This window comes from Mangifera indica, chromosome 5 (genome assembly GCF_011075055.1).
Source record: "Mangifera indica cultivar Alphonso chromosome 5, CATAS_Mindica_2.1, whole genome shotgun sequence".
In the NCBI taxonomy this organism is placed as follows: Eukaryota; Viridiplantae; Streptophyta; class Magnoliopsida; order Sapindales; family Anacardiaceae; genus Mangifera; species Mangifera indica.
The window spans coordinates 2773105-2793897 of NC_058141.1; the positions used below are offsets into that span (position 1 = coordinate 2773105).

The 20793-nt window shown below is 30.8% G+C and overlaps 3 protein-coding genes across 3 annotated transcripts; all 3 read right to left on the reverse strand.

The window, feature by feature from the left end:
- Nucleotides 1-312: 312 nt before the first annotated feature.
- On the reverse strand, nucleotides 313-1280 carry LOC123217784 (plant UBX domain-containing protein 2-like; the record flags this gene model as incomplete). The annotated part of the gene is given in 3 exon segments (XM_044638911.1): nucleotides 313-702; nucleotides 704-783; nucleotides 996-1280. Coding segments are annotated over 3 exon segments (477 nt in total), but the record flags the coding sequence as incomplete, so codon positions are not given.
- On the reverse strand, nucleotides 1278-6093 carry LOC123217228 (plant UBX domain-containing protein 2-like). Its single transcript, XM_044638072.1, has 2 exons — nucleotides 3744-6093; nucleotides 1278-3625 (listed from the first exon to the last, which is right to left on the reverse strand). The coding sequence occupies exons 1-2, from the start codon at nucleotides 4017-4019 to the stop codon at nucleotides 3584-3586; spliced, it is 318 nt and encodes a 105-aa protein (XP_044494007.1). The 5' UTR covers nucleotides 4020-6093; the 3' UTR covers nucleotides 1278-3583.
- Nucleotides 6094-6228: 135 nt separating this feature from the next.
- On the reverse strand, nucleotides 6229-6981 carry LOC123217227. The gene has a single exon (XM_044638071.1). It carries the CDS (start codon nucleotides 6858-6860, stop codon nucleotides 6468-6470), a length of 393 nt encoding a protein of 130 aa, XP_044494006.1. The 5' UTR covers nucleotides 6861-6981; the 3' UTR covers nucleotides 6229-6467.
- Nucleotides 6982-20793: the final 13812 nt, after the last annotated feature.

The window sequence follows — 20793 nt, forward strand, 5'->3', positions numbered from 1 at the left end:
AATTCTAAAGAAAAAGGAATTTTAAATTATTAATTTGGTTGGATTGGTTGTTATGTCATATTTGTCATGATTATTTTGGATACTTACTAATATTTAGAATTCCATTTTTAATTAATTAATTCACAAATAATCCAAACATCATCTAGCTTGATTTTGATTTTGAAACTAAATATAATTTTGGGAAGCAGTGGATTCAATCCAATCCAATCCGTGTTTAGATTAACTTAAACTCAAATTGAAATCATAATAACCAATTTGATAATGAATACATACGCTTTGAGTTTATTCATGATATCGTTGAAAGTCTATTGATGAAAAATGAATAATATTATTAAATAAACAAATATATTAATTTTGAATGGAACTAAAATTCCAATTCAGTTTTTGGTCCTGGTGAAGGACATATAAATGATACAAATGCACAAATAATGAGAATTTACAGTCTAGATTCTATATCTACAGGGTCCAACAAAAGATCAGACACAAGCAAAATCTGCTGAAGATATGTGAGATCAGTGCCGGGAGGCTATAGTAATGTGATGTGCCCCATTTGAGCAACAGCGAAGAATAATACCGGAGCGATTTCCACATCATTCCAGGGGTTCAATAATTTCCACAAGTTCATTACAGAGCCCTGTGAAGACAACTGAATCTGTCTCGACAGGTTTGAATTTGATCAGTGCTGAAGGGACCAAATCCTGTATCAATCACTCGCCGTTTGATTAATACAGGATGTAACAGTTCAAATTCTAAACCGGGTTCTTTCAGTGTCAAGCTCACAAACTGAAAAAGAAAGAGAACCATTTATATCATTTTAGCATTATCATGCAAAATCGTATTGTCTATTCTTGAATTTAGTAAAATAGAAAACAAAGCTCTATTGTTAAGCAAGCTCCAGTCTGAAATTTTTATCCCAGTACCAGTTAAGTACATGAGACTCGGTTAAAAAAAATGTGCACTAATAAAATTTCTATCGCATAACTGTATTTACAGACCTCATAGAGAGCGGTTGTTTGCTCCCAAGGGCCAAAAACACCTTGGAGCACCCCTCTGTCAGGAAACTGGACAAGGATAATAGTTCTGCTGTATCTCTTCTCTGCAGCTTTCACCTGCTTCTCCCTGTAACACCTAGGAATCAAAAGCTGCAATTCTTCAATCATGTTTTTCCTCGCATTAGCTTCTCTCTTCATCTCCAAAGCTGATAGGTTGTAGAAGGAATCTGGCAGCTTGATTCTTGCTGCCATGCTTTCAGGTACAGAGAAAAAGACTCGGATCCAAAATAACCATATAAATGATTATTTCATATACTTTCACGATACATCGTTACAGGACATGTTGACAGATAATTTAAAAGAAAACACAAATAATTTAAAGGGGATTTTATTAAATATAAAAAAAACCTACTACACTCACAGAGCAATAATATAGGGAACACTGTTAGATTTACATGTGCATCACAAAGCACATATCGCAGATAATATCACGGCCATGCACATTATATTCAAGACTAATCTCGGAGATCAAAGAGCAGGCAATGAGTGGTTTAAAGAGTCTGCTAAAAAATAAGATAGATTATAATATAGTTTGATGAAGTTTTGGAAACTCTTCTAGACAATGCTTGAGCCAATGAAATTTATAGCCAATTTCGGCGAAAATGATGGTCCAAAAATGCACTGGGAAAGCAATTTGATAAATTCAACCAAAAATCAAATAATTGACTTTGATGTTACAAACTGAGCAATTCACCCCACATAATCATATCAAAAACATTAGTGGTAGGTAGCTCTCCAGCAAATCCTCTTGTCTCGTTTTATGGATTTTTTTACAAGACAAGATCTCAGGCATTACTTAAACATCGAGCACGAATACTCAAGAAAATTCTCTAAATTGGAATTTCATTCAATTGAAGAATCTGTTGGTTATAGGAATAATGATATGCCCAGTTCTGTTCAAATATTAGCATTAAACTTCAGTGTCAGGAAGACGTCATCTCTTTGTCTTAGCAAGAGAGTATACATATATTTAAGGTCAATGGTGGTGGAAAATCCTCAAAATTGACACATTCATTTAATTGGAAATGTAAAGAGATATTTCAGGGGCAATGATACTGCAAATTCTGTTCAGATTCTAGGCATCACAATCCCTCAAGCCAACCTCTATGGAAATCCTTCCAAATGATCTCTTCAAAACAACTTTGAATTTGGTACTCCTAGTCGTATTCAGTTCCTAGTCTAAGCCTTAGATTTCCTGATGTATATAACTTCAAACCAAATGTATGATTAAGATATCCAATAATAGCACGTTGCATTTTCTTATTTAGTTTTCCTGAAAATCATCAGAATTTGTCTTCAATTTCCATGCATGGATAAACCATGAAATATGAGTTCTTTGGGTTAAAAATGTCAATGGAGTAAATTATGCTGTCCCCTTGTCCAAACTTGTTTTCACAAATGGTAATTGAAGGGGAAAGTGGGTTTGGAAAAAATAAGATAAATATACTCCACTATATTCAAGTATCTTTTAGACAAGGCAGGTGGACAAACTTTCAAATCTTTAAAGCATATTTTAATTTGTATCTAATTTGGTTCACTCCTTTTCTACTTGAAAAAGCAATCTTCCTTCATCTTGTGAGCAGCCAATCCCATGTTCGATTGTTTAAGTAAATGTTTGACCATTACCCTTATATTTGATCTTAGACTACAAACAGCAATTCTACATCATTCCTAGACAAGTGCATAAAAACTTATTTTGAAGTCTAGAATGATGCAGGAGGGCAATAGTTGGACATTTACTTGAACAATTGAATTTTGATTGGATTTGATTCAAAAGATATAAGAATATTTCTAGTTCAAATAGAAGAGAAGGAACCAAATAAGGCACACATTAAATTGACTTTAATCTACTTTCAAACTTTTAAAGAACTGTCTCGTGGCAAAATTTGAAACACATACAGAAATTTTAATCTACTCTAAAATTTTGAAAATCGATTAAAGCCAACTTATTGTGTGCCTAATCCAGTTAAATTACAAATCTTTCTTTATCTTGTGGGCCAAATCCAATTAAAGTTAGATTGTTCTATTATATATTTGATCACTGCCCTCTTACATGTCTAAAAATGATTTAGGAGAGTAGTGATCAGACATTTACTTTTAAATAGTCAAACTTTGATAGAAATTTTCCCTCAAGACAAAGAAGGATTTCTAATTCATACTATGTGTGACTTCTCTTAAATGGTAAATAGCCATTTATTTTACAATATGTTAATCTGCCACTCATCACACACTGTGTGGCTTCTCTTAAATGGTAGAACAATCAACAAACACATGTAACATGTAAGACAAAAATTGAACTGTAAAACATTGAACTGTACAACATTGTTTCTTATCTTTGTAATTGAACTGTAAAACATATATTCTATTTGGTTTAATCAGCTGTTTAGGAATTTTTTTTTTTGTAAAATTTGACTTAGCAAGCTTCAAAAGACAAAAATGTGGGATACAAAAACCTGCTGAAAATTTCAATTTGTCATACGATTATTGTGCTACCATGTTTAAAACCTCATATAAAATCAGACAACAAACACTCAAGTAAACATCCTTCCTAAATCATTAACCTGCGGTGTTCCCTGTTATAAATTCAAGAATAAATCAGACTCAGCACTATATGAAATCATAGACTCATTTGAATATTGAAGCTAATAAACATCAATTCATCATCTACAAAGTACAAAACAAGCCATGTACCTGTCTATCAACCTTGATCGGCTCAATGTGTTCCACGGTCTCATCCTTAGCTTCCTCCTCCTTCAACTTCTCAAATTTGCGAGGCACTTCAACCTTTTTTGGAACCAACAACAACTCCACTACCTTACCAATCAAACCAATCCTCTCCTCATCAGGAACCTCCATTACTGCCCACATTTCCCCGCTTTCTTCCTTCAATTCAAACCCAAGAAACTTCAGTAACTCAACTGCTCCAGGAACGTTGCCAACTGCCTTCCTGATCTTTGGATCACTCATCTGAAGTCTCCTAAACTTGGTATTCTCCGGCTCCTTCACTACATTACCCAACAATTTCCGCACCACTTCAACTGACCCTTCCTTTGGCTTCCCAGACAAAAACACACCAACACAAGTCTCCAATTAACTCCTAGACTCACCCAAAACACCATCAGTATGACCATTATTATTTCTATCATCAGTTGAACTGCTATTATTACTATTATTCACACAACTCTCAACATGTAAAGAAACCTCTTCTTCAGTCCTAAAAGCCTGCCCACAAATCGGACATTCAAACAAATTTAAAGAATACCCATGTTGTGATCGCTTCCCTGAAGTGATCAACGAACCATACGGGTCAAACCCATTAGAGGGTCACAAAGCCAGACCTACCACTCTCTTCAGAAATGAGCGATTTCTGAGAAACAGGAGAAGAAGGGTTTGGCAGAGGTTTTGGCTTTGTGGCTCTAAACCAAACTGACCCATGACTCAACTTAGTTTGAGTCACATTCATTAAGTTCAAATTTGAACGGCTTCAAATTAAAAGATTTGATTTATTTTTTAAATCAAACTAAACTTCAATTTTTAACATGACTCCACTCAAATTTATGACTAAAATTAGTGATTCAAATTCGTAATTTTGATTTATGGTTTGAGTTCACAACTTATGTATAAAAACATCACCGTTTTTGTCAATTATTTGATTAAAATAATTTTATCAATAAACCATGAACTCAAATCATGAATTCAAATCAAGTCATAAACCAAACTCGAACATAATCAAGTCAAACCATTTTTTATTCAAACAGAACTCGAATCAGAAGATGTTTAGGCTCAATCCGGTTCATATACTCCGTAGTGTGCATATTCCTTGTAATTGCAGGATCTTCAGAAATTTTCATAGCAAAGCAGTACATAATATGCGCATTAAGAATGTAATTTAAAATATAGGCTTTCATTAAGTCGTTAATAACTTACCTATGAAAACTTTCAACTATAAATTGGTTCAAATTATAATTTACACAACAAGATTCATGGAAAAAAAAAAAATGGGGTCTGGCTTCAACGAGAAAATGACTGCAACAGACGATGTGAAGCCAAGTTGCCAGAATGAACTACTCCAATACTTCATCTGTAAGTTCACAATAAACATGATAATGATGGGGCGACTCCAGACCTTTTTAATAACCTGAATAGAAGTAATCCATTCAATATTTATTTTTGGCACAGACCCTGCTTTGCTTAAGAGTTAAGATCATAAGCAGACTGAAAACAATGCTAGTGAACCACCTTGATTATATTTAACCAATGTCCAACATACCATCAAAGTATCTGCCACAATCAGCTAAGAGCTAATAATATTCTTCTTCCTTGTGGTATTTAACTATCCTAGACCTAGACGAAACTCAGAGAGTCATCGAGAAACTTACGAAATTGAAGTGGCAGGCGTGACAAATGTTCATACAACTTAGCAGACAAGGAAAAATGAAGATTCTCATATGTTGAGACTCTTTTAAATGTTGCATCGACAAAGCAGCAACAATGAAGTAATCTAACAATCCATTCAGAAGTTTAGAAAAAAAAAAGCATAAAGAGGATGCAAAAGAAATCTTACTAGCATGAATTTATAACAATAACAAGATACCTTAACATCAAAAACCAGAGTACCACCCAGAATTTTCAGCTGATCTTGGCATCAAATATTCAATTGAAAATATCTAACTCGGCACACCAAGAAACCATAGCAGTAATACCCACTATACTCCAACAATTTTTTGACTATGTTGTTTGATCATGCCTAAAAGACATAAGTGGGAGTGTAGCCCTCGCAGCCAAGGGTCAAGGGGGTGAGCCCCTCGGACCTAAGTTTAATGAGAGTTTATTTAGAACTACATATATAAATATGTATATCTCTTGTATCTTATAACCCTAAAAATTAATAAGAAACCTATATCAGTGTGAACATATGCATTGTTTATTGAACCACATAAATCAGTCATTTTCTGTGTGCATTATTTTGATTTCCAATTTTTTTTTTTTTTTTTGCTTGATTTGTTTCCTAACAACAACAGCTCTCTATACTAAGCAGAGATTATGAACAAACTTCTCACTATCAATCAACTCCCAATCATAAATATTAAACTAAACACTTAGCCTTATCAAATCAATACATAAAACACTAGACTGTAGCAACTTAACTTTGCAACATACAGTCAATAATGCCCACTATCAAAAATCTATTGCAGTGCATTTTTTAAAATTCTAAACTCCATTGAATAATACATAACAAACAATCCGAAGACTGAAGATTGCCCTGAAACAAGCGAGCACTGAAACAAAGTTATCACACAGAACGTCTAGAAATGAAACACCATTCAGTAAATAAAAGTGAATTCGCTGAGCTTATCTGAAAGCCTCAATGTAACTTTTAAGCAAAGACAAAGGAAAACAACCTCAATTAATCACTCAATCCTTGTTCTTGAGCCTCTCGATCCTCTGATTCAACAGCTGGATCCTTTCCACAAGATGCGTGACGGAATACAGCAGCCAATAGAACAGCAAAGCCGACGCGATCAAGAGCGCGTTGCGCTGACTCTTCATGATGGACTTCTGGTGGCGCAAGTGCTCCGACGGACTACATGATTCCTCCTCGCACGTCGGGCGCGTCTCATACTTCCAGTAGATATCCATAAGCAGAAAGAGACAAAACGGGACCACCGAAAGGAACGGCTTCAGGAGATTACGCGTCACCGCGAGAAGTCCTCTGCGTAGGCCGTCGAGGCCGGGGATGGTGAGAAGAAGCACCATGACCGCTTCTGCAGCCGCGGCGTACCCGAGCACAACCCATTCGAGAGCCATGGAGGAAACCTAGAATAGATCTGCAAAACGGAGCGTTTCTTGGTCGGTACGGGAGGAAATTTTCATTTGGCGATGAAAAAGATGAGCGTGAGATGTTTGGGTTTATATCGTCGAGGAAAAGTGTGGTGACACAAGGCGTGAAGAACCTGGAAGGGGCCAAAGAAGTTTAAGAAACATTTGGGGGTTGTATGAAAAATGACACAACTTATGGGTTGGGCTAAGATACAAGTTTTGATGGCCTAACAGCCCAATCGGGCAGTGTTATTGAAATGGCCTAAAAGCCTAATTAATTTCTTTTTTTTCCCCTAATCTGAGGCATCGGGCTTTCTGTTTCTTTGTTTGAAAAGAGTCAGGGAGTTTTGGGCCTATGTTGTGAAACCCGGACTTGATTGACCGATTGAACCGGCCCATCCGAACCGTGGACAGTCTGGTCTGAGCTGAACGTGGAGACAATTCATTGATCCGACTTCGGGCCGAAAAAGACTCAGACTAGGTCTTGCTTAGGTAAAAACCTGGTTCAGGTTTTAATATACTAATGTTAAGATGTGTAACCATTAAATTAAATTAAATTAAATTATGATTAATTATAATATAAATATAGACAAAAACTGTTATAAATATTATTTAAAAGTTTCATTTAACAATACATCAATTGGTTTTTGACTGGGTCAAAGCCCGGTTTAGGTTTTAAAACATTGTTTTTAGCTATGGAAATGAAACCCAAATTGAATTGGTTATTTGAAAAAAAAAATGTAATTGTTAATTGTTGATGGTTGATATTTGAACCATCACCTTGAAAATGAAGGTTGAATTAGACAAAATGTAATTTTGATTAATCTTAGTATAGATATTATACTTAATTTGTTGGATATAAATAAATAATTTTATCTATGTACAATCACAAATATACAAAATAGAAGCCAAAATATTTATAATTTCGGAATATAAACATGAACCTCCTGTCATTGTTAGATAATTTGTTGTAGAATATACCACTGAAACGGGCTTATATGTTGTGTCTTCTGGATGATCTAATTTTATAGAATATGATGTATGTATATTTTTTTAAAATCATTCACCTAGGGATCTTGAAAATGATTTAATATACATCATACTGTAAAGGATGTAAACTAAAGAATATGAAAAGAAAGGAGTTACGCACCACTCAACCATTAACTGCTTTAAGCAGTTACCAAAATGATAAGGGTAGTTATCAAAATGAAGGGAAATCGACATAATTATCAAATAATAAATTTGTTTTGAATATTATTTTAAAATTTATTTAGACAATTAATCAATTGGGTCATTGGTTGAGTCGAATCCCGATCTAGGTTTTAAAACATTGTTTTTGGCTAATAAAATTTTGTAATTTTTGAAATTTGAACTTACAAATGAAAGTTGACATAGGCTTAAAATTAAATTATTTTTAATTCAAAATTTATATTTAATGATTAAATAGTAAATTTTTTAAAATATTATTTTAAAGTTTATTTAGACCACCAGTCTAACCACTTGAATCGAGAAACATGGAACCCTTGACTAGATTAAAACCTGATTTGGGTTTTAAAAAATGTAAAAAGCTTGAACCAATTTGAATATTAATAATGATGTGCTATCATCTGATTATACAATCTTTTATACTTAATTAAAAATTACTGTATCACGTAGTGATGCATCATTATTAACATTCAATTTAGTTATCATTTTAAGTGTACAAAGTTTGACTGCAAATATAAAGTTTATTTTTTATATTTTGTTAAAATGAAATATAAATGGTGTATTTTCATTTCATTGGAATATTGAGAAATTATATCATGTGAATGAAAAACATATATATTTAAAATACAAATATAATCAATTAATTGAAATAAAATTATAGATTTAAAGTGAATTGAGAAATATGAAAAGGAAAAGCAAGAAGAATTGCAATACTTGCGATACGACAAAAATGCAATAGTCACAATATAACAAAAGTAAGATATTATTCATTTTAAACTTTTTAATTTGCCCCTATAATGGATTTACTATTTGATAGTAGGGGTGGATATGATATGGGTTAAATCGAGCTTGGATTGATATTTAGCTCAAGATCAACCATTCATTGATGTTATTTTATCAAAACTTGCTTTATTAATGATTTTTCTTATTCTTCTATGACGATATTGTTTAATAGTCAAGCTCGATGTTGAGCTAGTTATTCAATCAGTTTGGGTCAAATTTGAAGTAACACTTCTTTAAGATCAATTTAGTTTAAATTTGCTTAATTTGATATTCAATTTGGAATGAGTCTTACCATGCTGCAAGCCTGAGCATCTTCTTCTTCTTTTTTTTGGGGTACCATCTTTTATAAAAGAAATTCGGTCAACCACTTTGCCTAACTCATTCAAACCACATATACTTTTTTCTACATCCATCTAATGTTTTTTAACACTTTCAACACCAGAAAGATGATTTAAAAAAGAGAAATACTATGTATATTAAATTTTGAGTACTTAATTAAGTACCTAGATGATATATCATTATGTGATTTACTGTTATTTTATTTTTAATTCAAAATCATCCAATCATATAATGACATATTATTTGAATACTTAATTGGGTATTCAAAACTGATACACGTCATTTGAATATATTTCCTCTATCTTATTTTGGAAGCCATCATATTTATCTTATATTTTAAAAAATATATTTATACTCATAATAATTTTAATATAACATTTATGCCTTTAATTTGTTACATTCTATTTATTTTTTGGGGTTTAATTGTGATTTTTGAAACTTTTGAGGGGCATATTAAAAATTTAAAATTTTCAAAGAAAACCCCAAACTTTTCTAACATTTCTAAAATTCCTTTAAAAATTTAAAAAGTGTTGGTGTGACGAACTGAAGAGGAAGAAGCGTCGATAGTTCGAATCGAAGAGGGTCATCGTTATTTCCTCTAGTACTGACTTCGTTTTCCATTGATTTGCATGATGAAAGCTTCTTATGGAGTTGATTCGACAAAAATCAAAGCCGATGCTAGAGGAAAACACAACAACCCTCTTCGATTCGTGTTGCTAGAGTTTCTTCCTCTGTCATGGGTCATCGTTGGTGGTGGTAGTAAGAAGGAAGGATAATGGTGGTCGTCACCGTCATAGTCGCCATTGTCGTTGTCGTTGCCGTCACTGTCACCAGAGAGCAAAAAACCCTAAAGGTTTCTGGGGGTGAAATATTACTTTTCCAAAGTTGAGATGGGGTGAAATGTTACTTTTCAATACCTGAGCGGAAAAAATGAAATCAAAATTATATATTTTTAGTACAAAAGATAAAATAACGATTTTACTTTTACATTTAACTGAAAATTTTAATAGCAGTTAACCCATAAGTGGGTGTTTAGGTTTTTTAACTGTCGTGAGTATATTTTTGAGATTTTACTAAAACTTAGATGAGAAATAGTTATTTGGCCTCCATTATAATAAGAATAAAACTATATATAAAAATAAATCATACTAATTTATTAATATAATATCTAATTAAGTGATGTGTGATGATTTATTTTTTCTCTTTCTTTAAAATCAATTTTAATTATTTATTGTTATGTCAGTTTGTATAAATAGATTAGTAAATTTTGTTTTTATATATAATATTACTTTTATAATTATACTAACTTTTTATTTTATTTTTTTTATTATTATCAAAAGTATATACAAATATGTTATAGTTTCATTTTAGCTAGTAAATTTTGTAATATGAAGCAATATTTTCATACTCTGACCAACCCGTTGAATGGTCCGATTTGGATTTTTTTCCGATTCGACGAGTCAAATTGAGACATCAACATTGTTTATATATATATATATATATATATATATATATATATATATATATATATATATATATATATATATAAAATTAGATTTGTGACTTGATGATATGGTGATTAACTCCCAATTGTCGGTTCCAATAATTACAAAATTTTTCATTTTCCTAATCGCAAAATGGATTAAATAAAAATTAAAACTGTGTAACCAAGTGCGGTGTATTTTCTGCCTTGCAATAGTCTATTGAAAATTTTCATATTTTCATCTTAAAATAGATTAAATAAAAATTAGAATAACATGGTGTTCTTCTTGCCTTGCAATTGTGCATTGGACCTAGATTAAATCGGCGGTTGAATTGCATCGATTCAACCATCATTTGAAGTAATCCAACAACTTAAATATTTTAAAACTTCAATGGATTGAATTGACCACACGTCCATTAGACCCAAAGTGAATCAACAATTAAACTACAACCCAATGAGATTTGACTGATTCAATTGCATTTTGAAGCGGTCAGATTATTTAAACACTTTAAAACTAGAGCAATGAGAAGTACATTGAATAGATGAAATTCAGTGCAAACAATTATGAATAGTATAAAGTTTTTAACACGTTTTAGTTTGTTACTTGAAAGCCTACATTCATAAATATGGTATTGATTGGATTGAGAAAATTCTAGTATGAATGCAAAAAATTTCATCCTTAAGCCTCTTTACAATCTTGCATTTATCGGGGAGAAGAGACTAGAGTTACATGTGTTATTGAATACAAAATCTGTAATACAATGGATTTTGATAATTTTCATTATTTTCGAGAGATCATGTGCTTTTGATATGGTAAAGTAATTATAATCCAATTATAATTGACGGTTGTGAGAAGATTGTGATAATAATAGTGATTATTAAGTTTTATTCTTCCAACTATTTTTGAATGTGAAAGTTACACACAACCAACTTGCATATAGGCGATATGTTTGGTCATTGATCATGCAATTTATTACGATCTGATGAGTAATCGTCTCATGGGTGTCAAATCTATAAATTTGATTAAGAACGAGGTTTGAACATAAAACAAAAATCTTTTGTTTATTGTAGGTGCTTTTTAAGGGATCTCTGAGCGTGTTTTGTAGGACGAGCTTTAGTTGTTTCCCATGGCCTCTCATTGTTGCATTTGTTTAGTTAATATATATTTTAGAGAAGAGATTAAAATGTAAATGTAATGGTACAAAAGATAATATAATTGAATATTATTTTATTTATAATTAAAAATTATTTAATTACTATAAATATATAAATTAATACTATTTATCAATAATTTTATTGAACCCAAAACGACAAAAAGGATGTGGACAAGGACCGGATTAGGACAGATTGAGAATACCAAGCTAAAAAGAAATTAAAGCTAAAAAGCAAAAGAATAATTGATGAGAGAGAACATTTCCCCCAAAAAAAATTAATATAACCCACTTAGTATCAGGATTCTGTTTACCGGTGGCTTAGTTCCATTCTAATTATCCCCTTGAATTTATTATTTAATCATGGTTGAACGACTATTTCTCACCCTTTAAATTTATATTTGATTTGATTTGGATAATATTTTATTATAAAAATAAAAAATTATTAAAAACATAGTTTATTTAAAAAATTATTTGATGTAAATTATTATTATATTTGATAAAAATTGATAAAAGATAATAGATATAAATAATTATTGTGTTTAATTGGATGTAATAAAAGAATATCAATATATTATTTTATTTAAAATATTATTAAATATAATTATTTTTAAATATTCTTTATCATATATTAATTGAAAATGAAAATATTTTTGTCTTAAAAAATTAATAAATAAAAATAAAATTATAATAAATTCAAAAATATATTGAAAATATTTTAATACATAAGATAAAGTTAGTAATCAGATTACCTTTTATATTACTTATCACATCACTATTAGTAATATATTACTATAATATTTTATTATTTATAAATCAAATAAAATAATTTTAATAATAAAAAATATGTTAATAAAGTAAACTTTCGTTAGCTTAAGGGAGACAACCCCTAAGTTTTAAAAGTCACCCAACTTCTCCTCTACTTCTCATCTCTGCTTTCCAAGTGGCATTGAATTCAGTCATTTTTAGGCCAAACAGTTATTGCCACTTGTCGAGACCTTGTCACACTTTTGAAGAAAACTTTGATTTGAGGTTTAAGGGTGGAGGTAGGTGATTTGATGAAAATTATTGGAAATTCAATCCAATTATTGTAAAATCAACACAGGTTTGAATTTACACACCCGAAATATAATTTGAGCAAATTGATGATGATTCAAAGCCTAATGATTAAATTTCTAGAACCCATCAATTCTGTGTGTGATATTTCTTCTGTGAAAATGCTAGAGAGGAGAAGCAGGAAAATTCTTGGTTTGTGTGTAAGGTTAGATTCGAGCCGAACCGAGTTCAGCTCTCAACCAGTTTGGGCTCGGCTCGATTTATTTATGGGCGGCTCGAGTTCGGCTCGACTCAGCTCGAATTCAGCTCATTTTTGGTTCGATTCGGTTCGGCTCATTTTTCATTATTAAAACGACATCATTTTTAATATATATAGAGCAAAATGATGTCGTTTTGTATAAAAAATTTAAAAACAAATTACCGAGCCAACCTGAGCCAGCGCCAAGCTCAAACCGAGCTCAAGCTCGAGCTGACTCGGCTCGAGTCTAACCCTATTTGTGTGTGTTTATTGCATTGGCAGTTGAGCGATAGTTTTGGAACTTTAAACAATGTCTCATTTGCCCTTCACCTCCCTTAACTATTATGGCAATAATGTAAAGTAACACACATTGCCATAGGTCAAGTTATCTATCATGAGTGGACTAAACCTAATATCTCTCATTTATATGTGATGGGTGATCTAAATTAAATACTTAAACACAGAAATATCATACAATAGTATAGTTTATATTTACAAATATATCGTACGACTTTACAAATAACTTGTATTTGAGAGCTAATTACTATACATATATTAGGAATAACATAGTCATTTTAACCTAGAAAAATATAATAAAATGTTTGTCTTACTATACTTAGACTTAGTCGATAACATTAACTTTTCTAATCCTTCAAAAAATAATTGTGTTATCTTTTTATGTATCCATGATCAAGTCATATCTCTCATATGATCGACAAGATCGACCAACCAATGGATACACGTAATTCATAAGTTTTTCTCTTTGGCTCGAAATTCTCAATTTAAACTTAATTGTTTTTATAATCATGTTCCATAGATTGAATCATACGTAGTTATAGGTATCAAGCTAAAATAGCAAACACTAAGAATAAATATTGAACAACAATAAAGAGTTTAAGGGTACCAATATGAGATAAACATCACAAAGTCTCACACAGTGAGAAAACAGAGATTCATTCACTTACTACTTCTATTGGTTGACTTATGCACACATGGTATGAAACATATGCTATAGTGTATATTTTCCATAAATGTTATACATCAACACTATGTAGATCTAAGTTCAATTGCTACATCCAACATATAACTTGAGTTCTTAAACATCTTCAAACTTGCAGGTATTTATTAAAAATTCACATATGACATTCACAAGTTATTTGGATGTGAGGAATCCAAACGATCATTGTCAAATATATCTATTTATGACCTCATCTGAACTAATCATTAAGGTGACATTTGAGTTTAATAATTCTTTCATAAGAAATATGTCTCATCTTTACTCGTTTTTTCAGTGTTAAAGACGATTGCTTATGTGAGTAAGTTGATCTATAACTTGTGTGACTTATAATCTTATTGAGCTTTCAAACAAAACAATGTGTATACAATGAAACACTAAAAATTTTCGAGATACAAGTTTAAAACAAAATGAAGTTGAATTCATGATTTTTAACGTTGTATCATAAGTATAATAAATATGCTTAACAACTTATAAATCATAATCTATGCAATCCAAGAGAATTAACATATGCAAGATATAAAAATCTCGAAACATATTTGGTTAAAGGATCAATAACCATATGATACATAGAAATATACTGTACACTTACTTCTTTTTTGGAAATGATGTCCCTTACAAAATTATATCTAGTGTCGATATATTTGGTTCTACTATAAAATTTGGAATCCTTTATAAAAACTATCTCAACTTGTTATGACATTGGACATCTATTGCTTCAATAATATCGTTTTGTATATCCAAATTTATAAAAAAATTTTTTAACCAAATAATTTCTTACACAATCACCGAACAAACTATATACTGAGCCTTCATTGTGGATAAGACTATGCAAGTTTGTTTTTTACTACTCCTAAGACATGTCGCCCTTTTGGAGTAAAAATGCATAACCAAAAACGAATTTGTGTGGTCTAAATCACCTCACCAGTTGACATCTAACTAGCCACACAAATTTGATCCTTGATAGCACAAACAATAATCCATAGTGTTTTTAAATATCACAATATCCTCTTTATAACCTTTTAGTAGTCTTTTCCAAGATTTGACTAATTTCGACTAACCAACCCAACAACAAAACAAATGTCTGTGCACGTTCACACTATAACATACATAAGATATCTAATGACATTTGAATAAGATACTTTTGACTTTTCTCTTCTTTCAATTTGAGTTTTGGGACACATTTCTTGGCTTAACCATTCGCCTTTTAACACAACATTATCAATGGGTCTATAGTTTGTCATATTGAATCGTTTCAGAATCTTTTGAATATAATACTTTTGTGACAGAGTTAAAAGTTTCTTAAAATGATCTTTCTTGATTTTAATACCCAATAGGTAATATGTTTCACTGATATCCTTCATATCAAAATTCATAAATAACCATCTTTTAATGACAATCACATACTTCAATTTGTACCCAACTATTAACACATCATTTATGTATAGAGATAGAATTACAAGTTTGTTATTGAACTTTTTCAAATAAACACAGTGGTCTTGATTGATCATTTTAAAGTCATAAGATATTATAGTCTTTTAAAATTTCAAATATCATTGTTTGGATAACTGTTTTAGATCATATATTGATTTTTGAAGCTTGCACACTTTATGCTTTTGACTCTTAACAACGAAACCTATAGGTTATTCCATGTAAATTTTTTTTGTCAAGCTCTCTATTAAGGAAATCTACCTTGACATCTATTGATACAACTTTAAGTCCAAATGTGTTATGATAGCTAGAATCAAATAAATTGAAGTAAATCTCACAATTGACAAAAATGTTTCTTTGTAATTTATACCTTCTTGTTAGATATAGCCTTTCACCATAAGAAAAGCTTTGTATATATCTATTGAACCATCCGTCTTACATTTAATTTTTTAGAACCATTTATTCCCAATGGGTTTTTGACCTAGTGGTAAGTCAATCAAACACTAGACTTGGTTTATTTCATGGATTTCATATCATCTTTTAATGCTGCCTGCCATTTTTCCTTATCAAGGGAGGACAAAACTTAATATATTAGGTTTGGTCCACCCATGATGGGTTGACCTGACCCATGGCCAATATATGTCTTTTGACATTGTGATGGCAGTTAAGGGAGTTTGAAGGTAGTTGGGACTTTATTTAAAGTCCCAAAGTTGTCGCTGAACTCCCAATGCAGTAAACACATGCAAAAGCCAAAAACTCTCCTGCTTCTTCTTTCTGGCATTTTCATAGAAGAAAAAACACACATATAGAATTGATTTCTATGGATCATTGAAGCAAACTGGGTTGTGGAAATTTAATCATCTAGCTTCGAATAATCATCAATTTGCTCATATTATAATTTGAGTACATAATTTCAATCCTATGTTAATTTTACAGTAAATCAGAGTTTGGATAGTTGATGATTAAACTAAAATCATGTTTGTGTTTTTGTAGAAATTATATTCTGGATTAAGTTAATTTTTGGCTTAAATTTAATTAAATTCGGACTTAGGGTTAATATTCAATTAGTATAAATTATGTGAAATTAATACTTAAAATCATGTTAAGATAAAGTCTGAATGATTTTTTCATGATTTGCATTGAAAATTGGGTCAAATTTAGCCTTGAATTGAGAAAGTCAGAGGCCAAAATTTATTGAAAAATCATGACCTTTGATGCCTTGGTTCCACTGGATTTTGAGGAGTTATTATTAGTAATTGGTCTGAATAGGACTATCAGACAGAACTCTTCAAAAGCCTAACCTTTAGTCACTGATTGATGGCCAAAAGATGACCAATTTAACTAATCGAAAGTTAGGGTTCTTCATGCGCACAGGTGGCAATCAAGTTGAAAAAAATCGATTGTCTGACCCGTTTGATTAATTGGATCTTGTTGGTCAATTGGTCAACCCACATAGTCAATTGGATGACCTGACCTGAGTCAACACCCACAGGTCAGTTGACTGGTCAATAGTCAATGTTTGATTGATCAACAGTCAACAATTGATTGATCAACAATCAACAGTTGATTGACAACGATCAAAAGTTTGGCAACGACACGCGATAGTGTGTCTAGGGAGCATGTAACATTGTTCCAATGCATGAAAGTGCGTAGAGACATTGTTTCAAAGCATGCAAGTGTGAGAGAGTTTATTCTGACATGTGGAACCATCCCATTGACGTGTAACAATGCATTCAAGCTTAGATCGGTGTGTTGGCTCAAATCTAGTAGGTCTTATTGCATCTGAAAGTTTGTGTGACCTTTTTTTCGTCTTAAGCAAACACATAACAATGTTTCTAGGCACATGTTTTAAATGATACAATGCTAAATAACATGTTAACTTATCTTTGTTTGTGTTATTATGCATGTGTAATTTAGTTTGTCTATTCATGTATAGGATGGATATGTTGACTAAGAACTATTATTTGAACTATAAGCTAAGGCCATCTCACAATCTATTGGCACAAATTGGGACTATAAATAATAGATATAAAGAATTAAAACATGATTGCGTATTCTTATTCAAAAAGGAGAGGATAGTTAGTCTATTTGAGTCCTTGCCGGATCATTGGACTCTCGTAATAATTAATCTTGTCTAGGACAAGAATGTGAAGACCTTTTGGGATTATGTGAAAGGATTGCAACTTGCTGAAAAGTGAAGCATTGTAAGGACTGTAAGAAAATCCACAACTCTATCTATTTTCCCAAATTAATAGAGTGTGAGGCATGCAGATTATTGCAAACAACATAGGAACTTTATCATGGATAAAATAGCTCCAAAAATTGTGGGGGAAGATGAAATGGCCTTTCTTGATTTCGAGTCGAGATCAAACAATAGATCTGAAGAATAGTTGACATGTAAAATGCCTTGTTTAAATGATTATAAGTCTCGGATTAAGAATAGTTCAGAAATTATTCCTAGTCATAACTGAAATGATTATATTTCATATATATAATCCTATATATTAGAAATGCTATTTGCCTAGTTAGTAAAAATACGAATAATTCATCTTCTCGTTTAGTTCATGTATTAAACAAGACATTTCGAATTTTTAAACCCAAAGTTTATTAAATATGTATTAAACAACTGTTTTATTAGTTCTCCCTTTTCTTGAATTTTTGAAGAAATCCAAAATGATGCCATTTCGATGCCCAAATCTAAAGTATGAAAGTGTTCCCTTAATTTTCAATTAATTATAATGCCAAAAAAAAAAAAAAAACCATTTGTTTACCCTAACCTCTCCATTTATCGCATTAGATTCATATTCATAACATTAGTAAAAATTTTTTTACATAATTTTTTTACACCAAATTGGTGCATTTCTTTTTGTCAGGCTTAACTCTTTATCTTCATTATTCTCCAAAAAGGTTAATTTTCATTATTTTTTCCTTTGTTTATTTGTAACTTCGCCATATTTGTAATTTCTTTAATGTTTGATATACAAATTGATTTGAGGCATCAATTTTTTATTACTCTTGTTTGAATTAAGAATAAAATAACACAGTCATATAATGACACATATAAATGTGCGTTTATTTATATATTAAAAGTATGTACGCATAGTATTGCTTTATGTTGTACAATACAATTATGAGTATCCACTTTAATAGTAATTAAATACTTTATATATAATTTATTATATTAATTTTAACTAAGAGATATATGAAAAGTACTAAAATTATTATTGATATTATCATTTAAAAAAAAATATTATTAACGATATGTTATATTAAACTTATCTATACATATTATGTATTTTTTTTACCTGAATTTTATGAGTATTTTTTTACAAATGCATTTTTCACCATTCGTCGTATTATGTCTGTACAATTCTGATACTATTTATTTCTCATTCCCATATTTATTAACTGAAACTATTTGTAATGAATGTTATTAAATAATACACACACACAGAGTTATTATTATTATTATTATTATTTTGTTTGTTCATCCAACAATTGATATGTTGCTTTGTGAGAATTCCGATATTGGGGAATTTAAAAAAATTCTTATTTAAAATTAATATTGCTGTAATTAGATTAAATTTTAAAATATCAAATATTTGAATCATAAAAGATGATTAGAAATATAGTGAACTTTTGATTTTATATCTTATATAAGATATTTTTAATTTTAATGCATGATTATGACAATAAATTTGTATATATCTTCAGTAGTTGATGTTGTGTTTAATATGTTTTTGTTTTATAAATAATGACATCCAAAAATATTATTGCTGATTTGAACAAGGGAGAGAAATTGAACAAGGACAATTATAACATTTGACATTTGAAAATGCATTATGTCCTTGACAAACAAGAGGCGTTTAAGGTTGTGAATCAGGAAATGGGGGAGCCTTAGCTAGCTGAGGGGCAACATCCTAACAATGCCCAATGCAAACGTGATATGAACATATATCATACATGGAAAAAGAAAAACTCGATTGCTCAAGGAATCTTGATAAGCTCTATGAACGATGACCTAACATATGAGTACCCACGATATAAGACTACTCAAGCCATGTGGATGGCTTTAAAGAGAAAGTTTGGAGGAACAATTGTCTCCAAGCTCAGACAGTTAACTATCAAATTTGACAATTATGAAAAGGTCTCTAACTAAACGATGACATAACATTTGAGAAAAATGTCGAATGTGATAGTAAAGTTGAAAATGGTTGGACATAATCTAACGGATGAACAACAAGTTCAAATTGTTCTATGATCTATTTCTGATAGTTGAGAACATACGAAAGTCAACATGACTTACAATGAAAATATTAGGACATTCCCAGACAAAAATATTGTGAGATATTTAGATATATAAATGAATGAGATTTCGTTTAGAGGGCAAAAATTATAGGGTTGGTGAAGAAGACAAAGGCAAAATAGAAATATATGGAACGGACAGGGAGAAAAGCAAAGTACTTAAAATATATTTTTAAATCTCTCTTTTTAAAGTTTGTGCAAAATAGGCAAGAGTGCAAAATGACCTTATTGACCCACATAATGATTTTTATTAACACAAATAGTCAATAGATGAATAAATAGATTTTTTAAAGTTAAATGATATGAAATATTATTTCATCAAAGCTCGGGTGAAAATACTCTTTTGGTCTTTGATCATTTGTCACTTCATGCAAATATATTTCACCAAATAAAGAAAATAATTTTGTCTTGGCCATAGATGAAATTTCAATAGATATCTCTAAATAGAGTAATAGCATGTGTATTTAATTTTGAATATCTAAATGATGTATTATTATATAATTGAATGTTATTTTATCATTAATTTTAAAATCGTCCAATCACTTATTGACATAACATTAAGGTATTTAATTGAGTATGGTTTTATTCTTCGAATACGTTTCCTTTGTATGGTTTTTCCTTGTGTAATAACTTTATTCTTCAGTTAAAACATCCATCAGTGGAAACTCAAACTAGGATTATGGTATGCCATTTTAACCATTTCCAAATGACATCATGTTAACCATTCCAAGACAATGTCGTTTTGACCATAATTTATCATTGAATTGATCTGAGCTTAGATCAAGTTGATCCGTCAATGAGTTTGTGAACTGTATCGAGTTTAGAAACTCCCAACTTGAGTTCAAATTGGTAACACATATGAATCCAAGACATGGATTGAGCTCAAATTCATCTGAGCTTGATTCAAGCTCGGT